The sequence below is a fragment of the Ananas comosus genome, linkage group 19 (assembly GCF_001540865.1).
Source record: "Ananas comosus cultivar F153 linkage group 19, ASM154086v1, whole genome shotgun sequence".
In the NCBI taxonomy this organism is placed as follows: domain Eukaryota; kingdom Viridiplantae; phylum Streptophyta; class Magnoliopsida; order Poales; family Bromeliaceae; genus Ananas; species Ananas comosus.
In genome coordinates, this window is record NC_033639.1 from 3,887,143 (window position 1) to 3,906,980 (window position 19,838).

The 19,838-nt window shown below is 39.6% G+C and overlaps 1 protein-coding gene across 3 annotated transcripts; it reads left to right on the forward strand.

Annotated features, from left to right (window-relative positions):
• Nucleotides 2,129-4,257, forward strand: LOC109724558 (12-oxophytodienoate reductase 7-like). Of its 3 annotated transcripts, none has more exons than XM_020253412.1 (4): nt 2,130-2,290; nt 3,073-3,269; nt 3,763-3,871; nt 3,999-4,257. In XM_020253412.1, the coding sequence occupies exons 2-4, from the start codon at nt 3,144-3,146 to the stop codon at nt 4,058-4,060; spliced, it is 297 nt and encodes a 98-aa protein (XP_020109001.1). In that variant the 5' UTR covers nt 2,130-2,290; nt 3,073-3,143; the 3' UTR covers nt 4,061-4,257. The 3 variants fall into 3 exon arrangements, with proteins under 3 accessions (XP_020109003.1, XP_020109001.1, XP_020109000.1); XM_020253411.1 differs by having other exon boundaries at nt 2,131-2,290; nt 3,073-3,275; XM_020253414.1 differs by lacking the exon at nt 3,073-3,269 and having other exon boundaries at nt 2,129-2,290.

Sequence of the window (19,838 nt, forward strand, 5' to 3'; positions counted from 1 at the left end):
GAGAGAAATGATCGTTTTGTTGACCATTCATCGACGAAAAATAACACGTGTGCATGTGCGCACCTATTGTAAACAAAAAATCATTATCGCAATTGCAATGTGGGTAGGTCTGTGAGCTTGTTAAGGGTTGAAGCGAATGGCCTTCTTAGTGATTTCCACTAACAGAGAGAAGAGAAGAGCATCTTGTGTCTCTCTTCTCTCTATCCTCTTATACCCGGCTCTCCCCCTCTCCTCGTCAGCCTCCATCTCGAGAGAGACACAAAGTAAACGGCGCAAGAAAGAGCAGAAAGCAGGGAAGTACAAGAAGAAGGCGACGCGACGTAGAAAAGAATGAGCGGAGAGGCGCCAGGGGGATTTAGCTCGGCGTTCCCTTCACCATATTCTCGTAGTGTATCTCTCTGTGTTACACTCAATGTAAGTCCACATCTTGGTCCTTTTATTACTCTCTGTAGTGTGCTTTCCCTTCTCCTTTCCTACCCCGTTCCGTCAATACTCTATTGTCGCCTTCCTCATAGAGCGTTGGCTACTGCAGAGCAGGTAACCTTTGTGCTTGTCGGCCAGCAGCAGAGGCTGCTGCGCGTTATCGCACCGTAGCTAAGTCTTATACATGAGGATGACGCAAGGCAGCGGGTGCACATCATCATTGTCACAGAGTACCTGCAGGCCCTAGCGGACATGGACAGCTAGCTAGCCAAGTTCTGCAGCACCCAGCAGGCTGCAGCCTGCCCAGCAGCTCAGTCACTGCTGCTGCTAGGCAGCAGCAGCACGCTGCTGCAGGGAGCGGCAGAGATTAAAAAAAAAAAAGAAGGGAAAAGAGAAATAGAGGGAAAAGAAAGAAAAGAGAGAGAGTAAAACGAGAGAGAGTGAAGGGAATGATTGAACGCGGAAGGACTGAAACATTAGGTAAATTCGCGATTCTGATGTCAAATTGACACTACAGGGTGTTCCAGAGTGTCAATTTAAGCCGCCTACACATTTGTTAGTCACAATTCAAGTTAATTTACTTTCAATTTGTGTTAATTGAGTCTGGATTGAAAATTAGCCTTTTGATTGCATTTTCGGATGTTAAAAATGAGTTTTTGGTCTACCAAAGGATCCTCGAGTAGCAAATTGTGACTAAATTTCTTATTCGGCAATTTCTAACTACCAGTAAGATCCTTCACCTTACCTTTTTAGAAAATCTGTGAAACAGCTTTTTTTTTTTTTTTTACATACGAATGCTTAGGTATAATTTCAGCAAGTAGGTGATCTGCTGATGGATGGCAAAATTTCACCCTTTTTTTTTTGGGTCAAATTGTTTGGAGTCTGGTCATAAGCTACTGCAGCCGGCTGTTGGGTGTTCCATTTTGGAATGGATGTTGTGATGTTAAACACTACTGTTGTCACGCCGGAGTTCGATCCTTTAAAAGTTTGGTACTTTAAATTTGATATAAGTTCAGATTTTGTGCGTAAAATAAATGGTATTAGAAGGATACAAACGAGATCCTGTTAAATTTTACTTCTGTAGTGATTTTGATTCAGCAGCTTGCAAAACTTTTGAGCTCATTGTTGCGCTGCTCTTATGCCCATTTAAGAATTACATAAAATTGCAAACAGATGTTCACATAGGAGGTCAATAATCACCATGTTCTCCATAGCGTTATTGAGGTGACATGTCTGTCTAGAGTGATATGCAGGTATATGCATGTCAGGTGTCTCTGGTTGCTTATGGTTAATAATCAATTTTCAATAGAAAATTTGGACTTTACATTCGCTGTGACCTACATGTATGTTGTGATTAAATCCAATAACATTAAGGTAGTAAACCGATGCGGATTACCACCGGCCAATCAAATATATATGTAGTGACTAATGTAACAGTTACCTAGAATAGCTAGTTTCAGGGGACCAAATGTTATTATTATTATTATTATTATTATTATTTAAATCGGTATGAACTTGGAGCTCTTTCGTTATTCTGAAATACAAATTGAACATAATGACTCAATGAAAGTGAGTTTGATAATTTTGTTGCCAAAATTTTCTCCAATTTTTGAAGCTTATTCTCTAAATTATGTTCAATCGGATTTTTTTTTTTTTTTTTCATTTTTGAAGTTCCATTAATGTGATTAGTCAGACAAATCAAATTGAGATGCTTATGCGAACTCTTCTGCTTCATGAAGGTTTCCTCATTGCCCTGGGATTTACACGAGAGAGCAGATAGAGGCATGGAAGGTGGTGGACGCCGTCCATGCCAAGGGAAGCATCATCTTTTGCCAATTATGGAATGTTGGCTGGGCTTCTAGTCCTGGTTAGTTTTATTATAATGTCTCTATCAAAGTTCAATAAGGGGGCTCAACTTAGGCTTAAGTTTATTGATGAATTAACCTGCATTATTTGAAGATTTGTTTCCCAAAAAATTGAACAGTGAAGTTTGATCATATCATATGATTCAAAAAACAGAAGTTCTGCCACAACAACTGGTAATTTTCTACGACATTAAGTGGAACTCATTGATGTTGAAGTATAAATTACACAGGGTTAATCATTAGTATGTGATTAATGAGATATTTGTAAAGTAGACTCCGCATTCGATCACTACATGTGAAAGTCCAAGGACCCAGTCTAGTATATGGAGTAATTTTGATCTGATTTCTTTGTCTGTTTAATTCTACCTTATTGTTCCACATTAGCAAAAAATAAAGCCAAAAAGGGTACTTGGGCATGGTTTCATTATTATACTTTCTTAATTTAAGAGATCTTTGTTTGCCAAAATCCTTTCGATTTAGGGATACAATATCTGTTTTATGTTGCTTAGAAGTTTGTCACAATGAGATGAATTCATTTAAATACGATACTGTAAAGTACAAATAGTTTTACGCATTCAATGATAGCATTTGTGTTTGCCGAACTCATTTGACTAATGTAAGTTGAAATTTTACACCGCAAGTTCTTCGTCTTCTGATTTACCTAAAAACTTTGGTTGGTGAACATTGTCATGGAAAGTGAGATTTACAGTAAGAAAAAGAAAATCATCATTTAATCAAATGCACATACAAAACTAACTAAATTCGCCCATTCACATTTCAACAGTGTACCAACCTCAGGGTGCAGCTCCGATATCGTCGACGGATAAACCGATATCTGGAAGATGGAAAATATTAATGCCTGACGGTTCGTACGGCAAGTACCTGAAGCCCAGAAGGCTTGCAACTGCAGAGATTCCAGATATAGTCCAACAATACCGTCAAGCTGCGCTAAACGCGATCGAAGCAGAGATTCCAGATATATTAATGGTTTGAATATTTTCAATAGAAAATTTGGAGGATTGTTACAAATCGTGAGACAAACTGGCCTTAAATGTCCTAAAATTGCTCCTCAAAAGTTTGATGCGGGTAACAATTAGGTCTTTACGCGGTCCTAATTGTGAGCTCTTATCTGGTGTGCTTCTTTCTTCCAAATGGTAGACAAAGGAAGAAATTAATTTTTTTGTGGGACAAATCTCAGGACTAAATTGTTGACCGAAACTCTCAGGAGTTAATTGAAATTGGCGGTCAAAGATGGAGAAATAAATTTTATAACCTAACTTTTTTTTTTTCTGCTCTAATCTGATGATATCAGCTTGGCAATATTTGCATTTTGTGATCATTTCATCATTTCCAATGTTTATTGTTTCATCGTGATTCCTTGAACATTTTGATAACGTATTACACCTCTGGCATTGGTCATGTGCAAAATGTAATTCCTCAAAAAAGGCTAATCTTGTCTCGTCCTGTTTTGAAGGTGAATGCATTCCCCATCATCGTCATGTTCGGCATGTGCTCCATATTCCTTTTCATGGCCTCAATCTTGCAGAGGCGTCTAATGGTCATCGCAGATCGCCCCAAATCAAGTTAACATTATTAATTTATCATTCATGCCATCAACCAGACAGCTCATTTCATCGGGGATACATGGTTCAACTCAAGGGTCTGATATTTTCTCCGTCCTGAATGTTATGCTCCATAATTTTCATGCAGAGCCACAAGATTGGACTGCTTTAAGGGAGATGGATGGTGAAGAGGAGCTGCTGTATGTCTAAACTAAAGTCCGAACTCATCAGAGCTCTCACGCCGCAACGATGCAATCCAATGCATCGTTTGGAATTTTTTCGAGATAATAGATGTTTAACGTCGTTTAGAATTTATTATTGTTTGGTTGGAATTCAAACAAACATTTTGTAGTTGAAACTCATATATGAAATTTATTTTTAATATTGCAACTGTGATTTGTCGCAAATTATGATTGCTTTTTGGTAATGCATGTTTTCTAATTTTAATTTATTGGAATATTTAATTGTGGATCTAAGTGTTTTAATATATATTGCAATTGTCGCTATAAGTCTTATTTAGTAATTATTTAGTCTACTTTTAGTGACAATTATAATTAATTATGATGGTATTTATAATTGTTGTTATTGGGTAGGATTTAGCGGCATTTGTTTAGGTTTTTATCAACCGTCTAAACAAATGCCATAATAATTTTTACCGATCCCACCATTAGTGACAATTATTACAATTGTCACTAAACTATTTAGCGGCAATTATAATTGCCGGGATTTTAAAAAATAATTACCGTCAAAACTTAGTTTTGTTGTAGTGACCCACAGCCCGACCCATATATGACTTATCTGTCTGGACCTTGTTTAGGCACAGGCTTAGTTCCACCGGTGTCACATGTTTTTATACTAATAATTGCGTGCCATTAACAAATTAGTCATATTTGATTTTGATTATTTGCCAAATTATATAAAGAGAGATAAAAGAAAACAATTATTTATGAATTTTGCTCTTTTTATGCACAATTATGTATGTCCATGTAAAAATCATAATATCAATGTGATTTAAGAGGCTGGCGTGAGATTCATATGGATAAAAATAAATAGATGCATAGGTTTCACATCGTTTTAGCCAACGAAAAACTTGTAATTAATTAATTTTATGTACATAGCAATGCCTTAATTTCCTTTCAGTGACCCTCGAGCTCCCCTTACTAATGTGGTGATTACTGCTGAAAATAGATCATGCTGCAAGCTTAATCTGTTTTAGAAGCTAGGCCATACAGAAAAGACTGGCCGTGATATGATGCTTCCATAAAAACTCCCTAGATTTTCAATGACCAATTAGGCGCCAATAGTAATAACTCTTTAATTACTAATGACATATGTATGTCTTGAGCTAGACATGACCGTGTATTGACTAAAAATGACTTAATTTGTTGATTAATATATCATAAGCTTATGTTTAATTTTCTCAAATAAATTCTTCCAGGTACTTTTGATTGTTGGTCGTTGCAACGTCTCGTAAGTACTTAATTAAATACTTAATACAATGGTCAAAATGTATAGGTAGTTCATGTACTATCTCAAACCCAAGCTGGTTCGTTCCGGTCCTTTTCAGGTATGCATTTGAAGTCAAATATGGCGAGTTGGTTCCTAGCTTTTGTAAGTTATGAAACCGTAGGATCTATCTAGATAATATCATACTTAGAGGAGGGTGAATAGATGTATAGTCCAAAATCATAAATCTCAATGTAATAAAAAATAAATGCGGAAAATAAAAATAACACACTGAGATTTACATGAAAAAATTTTAATTTGGAGAAAAACTCACGGGACAAACACGCAAAAAAAATAATCCACTAAGAGAAAAGATTATAAGATGATTACCGACTCCATGGACTCGACCTCTCTTAACCTTCTATGGGTCTCGCGCAAGCCTCCGGATTGTCCACGCCCCCACGTTTGAATCCATGAACGCCACGCTCACGTTCAAATCCACGAACGCCACTCGAATCCACGAGCTCACGATCCGAATCCACTAATCGCCTTTGATTACGCCGAATCGACGATGCCGCACATAAAGAGTATCATGTTTTTATAGTCATCCTTTGTTTAGAGAGTCGTTGAAGAACCAGAGAAATAACTCTAAGCAAAACTTACATCAATTCGACATATAGATATTGAATTCAATACCTCGAATTGAACTAAAAGAGACTATTTTGTGAAAATTAGGTTTAGAACGAAAACCTAGCCTCTAGGGTTACTCTTGCATGTATTCTCGTACTTCGCTATAAATTAGAGAACCCTAATAGATTATTTATAAACTTTAGAATCAATTAGAGTAGGATTAGAAGCTAAATTAGAAAATTTTATATTGAGTACCGGTACTCGAGAGTTGGTATCGGTATATCGGGACAATTCAGAAATTTTCTAAGGCTGAGTATCGGTATATGGCCGATGCAGTACTAGTACTCGGCCAATATAGTACCGGTACGCGGGTTTGGTACTGGTATGCAATGCAATTTTTAGAATTGCAACTCTCAGGTTTTGAGCTACCAATGTAGCGTACCGGTACTCAGTAATAAAACTTAGTTTTTCAATACGGTTTTTGAGGAACTGAAAATAGGTACCGGTACACAATATCAAATATTGTTATAATCAATTCAAAAGTATCAAAACCTACTTCTAATCCATATATCATTAGTTTATATGATTCTAATGTCATAAATAACTATGAATCACCATAAATACATTTGAAAGCTTACCTGAGCATCGTGATTCATCCAGTGAGATATTTCTGAGTTCTTCGGAATCCCAAATTCTTCGATCTTTAAAAACACGAACCGAACCCTTCAAAACTCCAACTCAAATCACGAAACTTGCTAATACAAAATCCCTAACAATCTCTCCCTTTGACAATTTCGTGACAAAACTTAAAAGTACATCACAAATAAAAAACGAAGTTCAATGTCATCGCCAAAACATCGAACTTCTCGTGTGTAATCCAAAGTTACATATGATTCAAAATTACATAAGAATTTCTAAAACAGACTCTATGATTTAGACACAATTAGGAGTTTTGAAGTCTCGTTTTGTCACGCTCCGGGACCGGCCTATTTGGTCGGTTCAGGCACGTCGAACAGATGCCGAACGGACAGCACCTCCCCTGTCCGCCCAAGGCTCAACACAAGTATAAATCATGTATATTAGAATTCTACATAGCGGAATAAAGATATATATGGCTTGCACGAAGGCAAGCAATAGCCAAAGTGAAAGTACAAAACTAAACATTCATGCAAGTAATATGATTACCTTTAACCACATACATGCATTCAACTTGTAAATTCTTTTACATTCTTTTCATCATATCTTTTACATCACATGATCCCCCAAAATATAAACTTTTACATTCTTTCTTTAATACATTTGCATCATTCATTCATCTATAATCATCAAAGTACAAAAGATGATATATATAGGGTATGCAACTAAACAAAATATGAAAACCATCTCGGGTGGTCCCTGTCTATGGCGCGATACCTTTACCGCGATCGTCGGCCGGCTCACTCGGTTCCGGCTCTGTGAAAATAGTGGGGTGAGAACTACTACAAAGTTTTCAGTGGGTTCGGCCGCCGACCTCGCCGACTTTCCCACTTGGTCTAAATCAGGCATAATAGAAGAATAGAAGATAGATAGTAACCAACTAAACAAATACAGCTAATATGCCTGAACAAAATATAATTCATGCTATGCTCAAATAGAATGCTCATGATGAATGCAAGATCACTTTTCAATTCTCAATTCTCTTGGCTAACCCGTAGGTTTCGCCCTCAATAGACTCACCAACTCAAATCCCTACTATCGGGGAGTTACTCGCTACAACCCGACGGGACCATCCTCTGGGGAGATACTCGCTACGACCCAGTGATGACTACTCCGGAGCTCATCGCTCGAGGGGGTGCGACCACCCTCAAGCTAAGACTTATAGGTGAGTATGATCCAATCCTTAACTTTAAGGATGTCAAGTTCAATCCATTCTGGATGCATCAACTTTGAGGATGCTATGTAACAAATGCCATTGTCATGCATTCTTTATACTCATTCATTAGTGTCACACACTAAATGTTCTTTGTTCTCATTCTCATGAATTCTTGACTCGTTAATGCCACACACACTATGTGTTTGTCTCTAGCATTCAATACTCTTTGATGCCACACTTGCACACTAGCATTCAAAATTCATTGATGCCACTCTACTATCGATGTCATAATGTCATTTGTTCTCTATGTCATCTAGGTCTTTGCAGCCATTCATGCATACATAGGGTTTTACATGTTCTCCAGAATTCACAACATTTATATATATGCATCTTATACTCAAAGTATGCAATCATATATACTCACTCCTCCTATAATGCATGATGCTCAATATACACATATGCTCAAGAAATGACATTTTAGACATAAAAGAAAATTCGAGGATTTTGGATAGCACCACCCACCTCGTATGATTGTAAAGGTGCCATGGTTCAAGTTTCGTGATTTTTGGGCGCCTATTCTCTTGCCTGCGGCAAAACGAAGCCAAATTAGGCATTTTCTCCAATATCTTTGCGTAAGCTCGTCGGATCGTAACAATGTCATTGTGCTCAATACACTACTTTGATCTCTAATATAAGCAAAAGCAAGCTTATCACCATCTAGAAATCCCTCTAAAACTATTTCTAGATCATTTGAACCATTCATAGGGCATTTAAAGCAAACCCTAGAATTCTACCATGAGAGCTCATGAATTTCACGAGGTTCCAAGATCTCTACTAGGTTTCTAATATTAAAAAAAGCTCAAAACCAAAAAATTTAGGGCATAAAACCAAGCCCTAACATCAATCTTATAAGAAACCTCACCTTAGCCCACTAGCTCTCCAAACTCCACCTTATAGGAGAGCCCTAGATTCTCCAAAAGTCCAAATCTCCTCCAAATCTTCCTCTTGATCTCCTCCTTTAACCTTGCGGGAGAGCTCCTAGAGAGAGAGAGGGAGAGAAATAAGACAGGAGGGTGGGTTTACTGTTGTGAATGAGAGATGAGAGAGCGTAGGGTTTTTATAAGCTGCTACAATAGCAAATAAACCCTCCATCTCTTATTATTTCCTGCAAACCAACCTGTTGTTTCGCAGCACTGTGCACCGGTACGCGGGTGGGCGTCACCGGTATGCCCCCTGTTTAACTGCCCAACCCGAGAGCTCGCTGTTCTCGGGTGGCTGCGGGGCATCGGTACTACCCAGAACAGTCACCGGTTAACCAGCTTGACAGAGGCAAACCCGAGAGCTTCTACTCTCGGGTGCCTGCCTGGTACCGGTACTCTTCCAATGCTTCACTGGTTAACAATACTCCAGAATGTAGTTTTGCCTTGTTTTGACTCCAATTTGCGCTGAGCAATGCTTAAACCTTTCTAACTCACTTGGAACTCTACTTTAACCCTTCCAACATTGTTGGAATGTCAAATGAACTTTGTCCAACTATTTCTCTCGCACACTTTGGTCAATTTGACTAAAGTTCGATACAACCTACCGAGGTATCGGTATATTACATGTTTTCCTACAAAACAGATTTTTCAAAATGATGTAGTATGTTCAAAACATTAACCTTTACATCTCTTCCTTCATCATCAAATGTTCTCGAAGTTCAAATTTCTCCCCCTTTATTCAACTCCCTTGTCCGCCTATGTCTCCCCATTTTTGTCATAAATTGCCAAAAAAGCACAATATAGAGAAAAACATACTAGGGAGATAGTGCAGTTATGTCATAGGTACAGACCAAAACATAATGCAAAGACAAGTGAAGTAAATCAAACTGCATCCTATAAGCAAACAAAAAATAAGTAAACTAAGATGTAGAGGAGAAATCATCACTCAGTTTCTTCATCATCATCATCATCTCCTCCCTATGCAACATCATCATGTGCCCAACAGTAGGTGGGTCAACCGAGTGTGACGAACTCAGTCCAGCGTCGCCAGGAAAAATATCGTTGTGGCGACATCCGAGTTTCTCCAGAATTTTCTTCATGCCATCTTCCAATCTCTTGTATTTTTCTTCCAGCTTCTTAAATCCTTGTTCAACCCGCTTCTTTACAGATCGAACCTCATGGTGGAGTGATTCAACAGTAATTACTCCGCCTGAGCTCAATGATCCCTTACGCTCTGCAGGCCGAGCGGTTGAACCAAAAGTCGCTGTGGTGTAGGCTTTAGTTTGCTTGAAGGTCTTCAAGGTGCTAATCAACTTGGCCAATATCACTCCATCAATAGGTGCAAGGCCATCATCGTACTTGTCGCACATGACATCTACTCCACTAGCCTGTAAAATCCTCGTGATCAGAATAGGGAATGGAAGTAGCTCACGTTGCCCTGAAGCTTGAACGACATGCACCATCTTTTGCCACATCAAAAACGGAATGTTGATATTCAAACCATGAGCACGCTTCGGGTGGCCAAGTAGGTAGAAAAGGACAAGACGATCTTCTTCGTCCCGATAGTCGGTAGCACATTGTAGCAAATCACTAAGGACAGAATGTGATACTTAGGCTTTAAATCCTTGGACTCCACATATAATCGATTCGTCACTGTCCCCGTCTTGCATATGGCATTTATCACGGTGTTCCAATGTGACGACTGCTGAAATGTACCATGAGTATAGTGTAGATCGGAGGTATCAACATGTACTCCAAATATCTCTCCAATCGTGTGCGGGGTGACATGAATCCTGGTTTTACGAACATATGCCTCAAATAGGTAAGTCCCCGTCTCCTGATCTTTTGCGAGCACTTTTCCGCGCATGTAGAACTCCTGAATAAGCTCTACATAGAAAGCATCACATGCCTGGATCCTCCCAACGGGCTTAATAGGGGCTCCATGTAGTAACTATCCAAAATCAGGAACCTCCCTGGTGAGCTCGTTGAAGTTGACATAACACTCTACAAAGAACGTTCGGTTGGCAAAAGCCCTCTGCCGCTGTGACTATCTTTCCGCGGCGTGCTTTGATCGGCTTTCACGTTCACAAAATCCTTCCTCACAGATAATAGGACCACCCGTGCTTCTTCGTGGAGGAGAGCCAGCACTTTTTTTCTTCCTTAATGTTTATGATGCTTTGCCTTTGCCTTTGCTTGTTTGTTCCTCAGTTTCTTTTTCTTCTTCAAAAGAACTCTCGTTATAGTCCGAATCAGAATCGGACGTTCCTTTCTCCATACGAGTTCTTTTCGTAGCACCTCGTCGACCTCGTCCACGACCACGACCACTTCCAGTGGCCATGAGAACCAACAGAGTAAGTAGTAGTGAAAATACCATTTTTCCTACAAAGTAAAGAAATATGCATTAACATTATCACAAGAAAAACTTGCAAAATAGTGTAAAAAATTTCTAATCAATTTAGAATGCATAAAAATACTATTTCCAATAGATTCAAGCAAGTTGTTTCATGGTAAATGGCATTCCGACAAAAAATCCCGAAATTCTACATCCAACATGATATAAATCTTAGATTTGCAAAATATAACGCATTATTCTCTAATCTAAGTGTTCAAGAAGCAAGCAAGCATGTATCTCAAGTCAAACAAAGCAAAAAGCAAGAAATTACATCAAAAACAGAGATTGATCTTCAACCCAAAAAATAGTTCGAAAAATGGAAAAACTAGAGTTTTGAAGAAGATATGATCAGATCTGGAGAAGAAACTTACAAATCACTACCGAAAACTTGTAGATCCGGGTGAGAGTGGAGATTTTTAGAGAGAGAAAGGAAGTGTTTTGATGAGGTATTGGAGAAAAAATAAAACTTAATATCGGTATTTAAAAACAATTCCGTAGACCGCGTGCCGGTACTCGAACCCGCGTACCAGTACCCAGTTCAAAAACAGGTTTTTTAACGTTCGGGTTCTGCGCAAGTAGCAAAAGGATTTGGTTGTTGGTACCCGAGACCCAAGTTCGAATCCTAGTTGATTCACATTTCCAGCTAAGTTTATTTCTAAATAAAATAAGCAAAGCAGGTAGCTGTCGGTTTAGAGATGGTTTTGCCTTAGTATATGTGCTAAGGCGATTGACCAAACCCCAAGTATATACTCATCTGAATCATGAATACTACCCCACGGCCGAAATTCATCGACCGTGTGAGGTGCGTCATTCGTGATGGCAGACAATAGCATGCTACCTTTCTCTCAAAAAAAAAAAAAACGTTCGGGTTCTGCAGTACCTCAAAACAGTACTGGTTTGCCTTGTACCGGTACCCAATACCTAGTATCGGTACCCAGTGCCTGAAAATCAATTTTTTCGTATCAAATTAATTCAAATCAAGTTAATTTCACAAAAATTAAGAATTGTACTCAACAATCATCATGATGAATATAAAATATGACATGATTTCTTAATTCATCTAAACGTCAAAATTAAGTCATCAAAAGTAATCTAGTCGTTTAAAATCTATCAAGATGTAATGGTTCATGAAAAATGACTTATAGAAATTCAGCAAAATTGACACCAATTTGTCGCAAAACGTTCAAAATTGAAATTTAGCTAATAAATTACCGGGGGTGGCTCTTTGAGCATCTTTTCATTCTACCACCTTATAACTCCGAAAAATCTAAAATATTTTCTATTTTTCAACCTTTTCGGCCATTCAATCAATTCCCATGTGGTAACTTCACACACTTATCGGACGATCGGGGTGGTAGCTCTTTCCTACATGTGATGGTAGTTTTCACACTCCATTTGGATGTAACTCTTTCCACATCTTTTAAATATAGGAGTATTTTTTCCTTTCCTTTTGTATCAATTTCTCACATTATTTAATACAAACTATCCCTAAATTAGACAATCTCACATTTGAAAGAAAATTTGACAAATTTTAGTCCATTAGCGAATAACCATTCATCATATTCAACACACACAATCGAGATAGTTCAATCGCCAAGAGATCAAATTTGATTACTTAAACACTACAACAGAATTAGGTTATTGGGACACATGTTTGGGACACTTTTGTGTAAGTGTATCATTTATGCCAAAACTTGAAAAAAAAACTACTAATGCATAAATATAAAGTTCAATCCAACAAAAAATAAAAGGTTACTCTACTCAACCCACCCTACCCAACCCATTCGACCTGATTACAAACAGAAAAGAAAAAGAAAAGAAAAATCGATTACCATTTCCCTTTCTCCCCTCACTCAATCGACTGAAATCCTAGACGAAGATCCCTTCCTCTCGTCCTCCTCCGCCATCGCAACCAACGAGGTACAGTTCCGGCGGTTGCTAAATGCTTAAATAAGTGTTGGTAAATTACCACACTCTTTTTAGGTTATAGCGACACTCTTTAACTATCACTATATACCTAACGACCCCACATATAACAACACTTTTTAAAAGTGTCGGTAATTTAGCCATCAGTACTTTTTTTTACCTGTACCGACATTTAAAAGTGTCGCTATAGACCGTTTTTGTTGTAGTGAAATTTGATGAATATATGTGTTAAGAATTCCTATAATAAATTATCGTCAAATAATAAAAGTAGAGTAAAATCGATAATTGACATAAACTTAACTTGAAATGAATGAATGAGAAGTTTAAGATGTTCATGATAGTTTTCAAGTTTAATTTCTCCAAAGGAATGATTTCAAAACATCACCTTCCTCGAAAAATTTCAAATTTTAAATTCTCAATCACCTTTCTCGAAAAAGATTTCAAAACAAATTCCAAGCAACAAGAATTATCTAAACATGTAATGCAATAAATAAAAATATGTAGTAAGCACCAATCAACGCGTTACACAATAATCAAAACAAATCAAGTCTTAAGACAAGGAAAGATATCACCTTTCCGAACCCAAATTTGTCGGATTGTTGGTTGTTTTGGCTTGTTGAGCACCATTTGTTTTGACTTTTGATCCACTGTCGACTTTCGTGTTGCATTTGGCTTTGGTTGAACTTTTTGTTGTGGCTTTGACCTTCGATTGATTTGAGGTACTCGACTTGATTGTTGCTTTTGAATCCGTGGGGGTTGTTGAGTATTGGAAGATGTCAATAAATGTTTAGAAGATACCGATGGAATCTTCTTATTTTTCCTAGGGCATGTCTTCTTGATGTGTCCCTTGATTCCATATCTAGGGCAAACCTTCTCTTTTAAAAGTGTTGAGACTTTTAAGTTTCGAATTTTGATCCTTCTCAACGTGAGTTCGTTCATATCCAACTTCAAGTCTATTTGTTTGACCCAATCTGAGCATATGACCAACTTCTTCGACTCGGAGGAAAATTTTTGAATGTCGGATTTGAGTTGATGAACTTGTTTGGTCAAACTTGGTTGGATGCACGAGTTTCTTCGAATTGTTGCTCCAGAAAACCAACCTTCTCTTGATGTGATTTGATCGTTAACTCCGAGTGGTCTAACTTCTCTTGGAGGACCTTATTATTCTTTAAAATTGATTCTCTTTCCTCCACAAGTGCTTTATAGGTGGTCTTCAACGTTTTGTTCTCATCCTCAAGCTCCAATAAACACTTTCTTAGCTTTTTGTTATGCTTAGCCATCTTTTTTGATTCAATGAGAAGTTGATTGTATGCGGCGGCTAAGTCATCGTCGTCTGACTCCTCCTTACTCTCGTCATCATCACTCGACGTCCCATGCAAGGTGGGAGAAACACAAGAGTCAGATACAATAGAGGATAAACAAGCAACAATAGATGAAGGTAAAGAAGTATCAGTAAACAAAGCAACAGTGTCATTCTTTTCTTAGTCACTTGAGATCGATTCACTAGAAGTAGAATCATCCAAAGTTCTAGCTTGCAAAGCCTTCTTTTTGTATAATTTTTTAGTGGGACAATCCGTAGAAATATGGTTGTAGCCTTTGCATTTGTAGTATTGAATTTTTTCCTTCAAAATCATCTTTTTCTTTAGAAGGTTTTGCAAGTTTCTTTTCTTTTGATTTTGAACTCGAAGATCCTTTTGAAAAAGATTTTTGCTTAGAAGATGAAGCTTTGTTTGCATTGTTCTTATGGGAGTTTCGACAAAATTTCTTCGTGAGAAGCGCTATTTGATATTTGAATTTGGCGATAGAAATGTGTCCGTCGGAATCCGAGTCCACATCTTCCTACTTTGTCGATTTGAGTGCAATCCCTGTACTTTTAGAAGAAGATTTGGAAGAAGATTGATTAGTAGGAAAAGTTATTTCATATGTTTGCAACGCACCTACTAACTCTTCTACTTTTATCTCATCCGGATGCTTAACGGTTTCGATTGCCACAACCTTCGCCCTAAAGCGTTCCGAAAGAGTTCAAAGAATCTTTCTAACAATTTTAGATTCCGGGATCTTCTCTCCAAAGGTAGCACATGTATTGATTATATTTTGGAGTCTAGTAAAGTAATCGGTAAAAGATTCATGCTCCTCCATACGAATAGAATCAAATTGACTTGTCAACATTTGGAGTTTTTGAACTTTTACTAGACTTGTACCCTCATGTGTAACTTGTAAAGTATCCCAAATCTCTTTTGTCGTTTCACACGCCAAGATGCGTAAAAACTCGGTTTGTGACAACGCATTAAATAAAACATTTATATCCTTTCAATTGAACGAAGTAACTCATTTTCGTCTTTCGTCCATTTATTTCTAGGTTTGGGGACGGTAGCATTATCGACGACTTCGGTAGAATGCTTCCATCCGAATTCAATTGATTGCAACACCCGCTCGTTGATGGCAATAAGAAAAGCTCTCATGCGAACTTTCCAATAGGCATAATTTGTGCCCTCAAAAAGTGGAGGTCGATTAATGTTACCACCCACCCATAATGAAAGTTAAAAATCTAGATCCTGCTTTGATACCACTTGTAAGTTATAAAACCCTAGGATGTATCTAGATAATATCACACCTAGAGGGGTGTGAATAGGTGTATAGCCCAAAATCGCAAATCTCAATGCAATAAAAAATAAATGCGAAAAATAAAAATAGCACACTGAGATTTATGTGGGAAAACTCCAATTTGGAGAAAAACCCACGAGACCAACACGCAAAAAAATAATCCACTAAAAGAAAAGATTACAAGGTGATTACCGACTCCACGGACTCGATCTCTCTTAACCCCCTATAGATCTCACGCAAGCCTCCGGGTTGTCCACGCCCCCACGTTCAAATCCATGAACGCCACACTCGTGTTCGAATCCACGAACGCCACTCGAATCCACGAGCTCACGATCCGAATCCACGAATTGCCTTTGATCACGCCGAATCCACGACGCCGCACATGAAGAGTATTATGTTTTTATGGTGATCCTTTGCTTAGAGAGTCGTTGAAAAATCAGAGAAATAACTCTAAGCAAAACTTACATCAATTCGACATATAGATATTGAATTCAATACCTTGAATTGAACTAAAAGAGGCTATTTTGTGGAAAATAGGTTTAGAACGAAAACCTAGCCTTTAGTGTTACTCTTGCATGTATTCTCGTACTTCTCTATAAATTAGAGAACCCCAATAGGTTATTTATAGACTTTAGAATCAAATAGAGTCGGATTAGAATCTAAATTATAAAATTTTACATTGAGTACCGGTCCTCAAGAGTTGGTACCGGTACACCAGGACGATTCAGAAATTTCCTGAGGCTGAGTACCGGTACGCGGCCGATGTAGTACCGGTATCCGACCGATGCAGTACCGGTACTCGGCTTTGGTACCGGTACGCAATGCAATTCTCAGAATTGCAGCTCTCGAGTTTTGAGGTACCAATGTGGGGTACCGGTACTCAGTAATAAAACTTAGTTTTTCAATACAGTTTTTGAGGAACTGGAAATAGGTACCGGTACACAATATTAAATATTGTTATAATCAATTCAAAAGTATCAAAACCCACTTCTAATCCATATATCATTAGTTTATATAATTCTAATGTCATAAATAACTATGAATCACCATAAATACATTTGAAAGCTTATCTGAGCATCGTGATTCATCCAGTGAGATGTTTCTGAGTTCTTCGGAATTTCGGATTCTTCGATCTTCAACAACACAAATCGAACCCTTCAAGACTCTGACTCAAATCACGAAACTTGCGAATACAAAATCCCTTCGTGACAAAACTCAAAAGTACATCACAAACCCCAGATCAATCCCCCTTCTCTCCTCTTTAGCTACCTGAGGGGATCAGTCACCGCCGCCGTGGCTGTCGCCGGCTGCCGGAGAAGAAGAGAAGCCAATCTCTCATTCTCTCTCTCTCTCTCCCCCTCTTTCTTCTCCTCTCCCTCTCCATCCTACGATCCCGAGCCTTAGGACCCTTCCCTCCTATCCTCGGCCTCCCACTCAACACCTTCGAGCCCGGTAACGCTCGTCCGGCGTCATCAAGCACCGCCAGTGCTACCGCAGGCCGCCTGCGCCCCCTTGGATACCCGCAGGCAGAGAAGAGGCTACTATTTCCTCGCACGGTCACCGCAGTCTTGGGCCTCTTTCGCCGCCTCCCTCCGGTCCCTGAGAATCGCCACTGTTAGCCCTGCCTCCCTCGAACGCTGCTGTGCAACTCTCGGCCCAGCCTACTTTTGAGCTGGCCGAGCCTCACCGGCCGCTGTCGCTCCTTGCTGCCGCCAAAAGGAGCCCGAGGCTTCCCTCCCCCTCCGCGGCCGACCTTAGTCGGCGCGCACGCCAGCAGGCCGCCGGCGGCCGGCCAGAGTCACTATTCTCACTGTTATGTAGCTTAGGGCACGGTTTTCCCCCATTCGCATTTTTTGACAATCCGAAGCACCTTGACCTTCCCGGAAGTGAGCACGGTGATCCTTGTCGCTCGTTGAACACCATGCTCACCCCCACTGCAATCGAAGAAGCTCTAGTGTGCGCATAGGACTCGGTAGCTTCCGGGAGCAACCTATTGAAGAAGTTTCTTCGCTGTTTCGAAGACGCCCTACCATCGATCGCACTCCGAACAGCGAGCATGGCTTGATCTTATCGAGACGAGTCAAATCGACTGGTTAGATGGATCCAGTGCGTTGCGGATCGGGGTAATGAGCTCGAAACTCACGTTTCATGTATTGTTTTATTTGTATTTAATGCTTTAGTAGGCCAATTACAAATTGTATGAAATGGGGACCCTGCACACAGCCTTGGACTGTGTGTAATCACTATTACCGACCTCTTGGCTAATCGTCGAAGGTCCGGGAGCCTTTGCGGAGTTGAAACGGGGTCCCATGGTGTCGTTTGGCGAAAATTCACCACCAAGCCTTGTTGGTAGGTTACTACCACCACTTTCGAAGTCCAGAGGCGGTAGATGAGCGGCGGAGGGGTTTCAATGCATTTTTTGGTGAAATCGCCGATAGAACGCGGTTTCGTGCCTCGATAGGTTACCGGCTGTGTGGTTGTCCCAAAAATCATCGCCTAGTTCCATTGGCTGGTTGTTGTGGTCCCCTCGTGTGTTCGAAGGTGACAGATGAGCGACAAAGGCTTCCGGTGCCCAAATGGACACTGCCGGAAGCCCGATAATGAACGGTGGATTAGCGACAACCGAGTTGACTTGGACACTTGTGTTTGTTAAGAATTTTCTAGGTTGGCGGATTTCGTGAAGTCGAATGGAGTCTTGAAGAGTTGATTGCGAAAGTTTGAAGAGAAGATTCACTTTGAAGAATCAAAGACCTATTCGGAAAGCTCGACACCTCAGGTATGTATGTTAGATCATTTGTGGTGTGTTTAAACTACCTAAATATAAGTTTAGAAGACTTGGATTGCAATAGAAAACACAAACTGAGGTTTTCAATGTGCTGTGACCGGTCCCCTGAGATGAGAGACCTTTTCCCGAGAGTCCTCTTTGCGTGAAAGACTAATGCAACCAGTCTCCTGATCTGAGGGACCGGTCTCCTGGTGGGTGCACCCGGTCTCTGGCATGAGAGACCGATTTCCGAACGTTGGGATTTTTGACTCACAGAAAGAGACCGGTCTCTGGCATGAGAGACCGGTTCTCGAATGTTGTGTTTTCTGTCACGCAGTGAGGGACCGGTCTCCCACCCAAGGCACCGGTCTCTGACAGACTAGTCTCCTCGAGAGGACCGGTCCCTGAGGACGACACGAGTTTTTAAAATAGACTTTTTGCAATCCTAGTCTACTTCTAAGTCTTCTAAACCTATAAATAAGCCATGGGGGTCATCATATGAGTTGAGGCTTTGAATTTCTACTGTTCTAAAACCCTAGAAACTTATTTTCACATTCTTATGATTTTATTCATATAACAAGTTTCATATAATCAACAATTGACTTGATTCTTAAGTTTTAACTCGAGATTTTCTTCGAGAATCAAGTAGATGTTTGATTAGAAGGTAAACCCTCATTGCTTATGGGATTTTAAGTCTTAATCATCACAAATCATCAATTCTACAAGCTCTGGAAGGAGGTTCGGCGCGTGGATCTCGCGTGAAGCCGAGGATTCGGTGGACGCTTCGAGGAGTTTAGGCGTTGACGCGGCAAGGAGTTTCGGCGAGGTCGATTGGAGGATTCCTATCGATCGAGGACCGGCGAAGACAATCAACAACGAGAATTCGGTAAATTGAGTCATGTATTTTGGTTAAATCACTTGTACTCAAGTTTTCTTAGTGAATTTTTTTCGTGTGATCGGTCCCGTGGGTTTTTTTCACTCCGGATTGGAGTTTTCTCACGTTAAAATCTCGGTGTGCTGTTTTTATTTTCCACTATCTCTTTTATTTACATCGAGAGTTTTTATTTTTGCCGTTTTACACCTATTCACCCCCTCTAGATGTTATTTATCTTTTAGATCCTCGGGATCCATATCTTTCCTGTGGTATCAGAGTGGGTATAGGTTGTAAATCATGGCCGAGGGCGGTAAATTCAATCGACCCCCTTTCTTCGATGGCACTAATTACGCTTATTGGAAAGTCCGTATGAGGGCATTTCTTATTGCCATCGACGAGCGGGTATGGCAAGCCATTGAATTCAGGTAAAAATATCCCACCGAAGTTGTCGAGAATGTTACCGGTCCGAAACCTAGAAATAAATGGACGAAAGAGGAAACGAACTATCTTCGTTCAACGG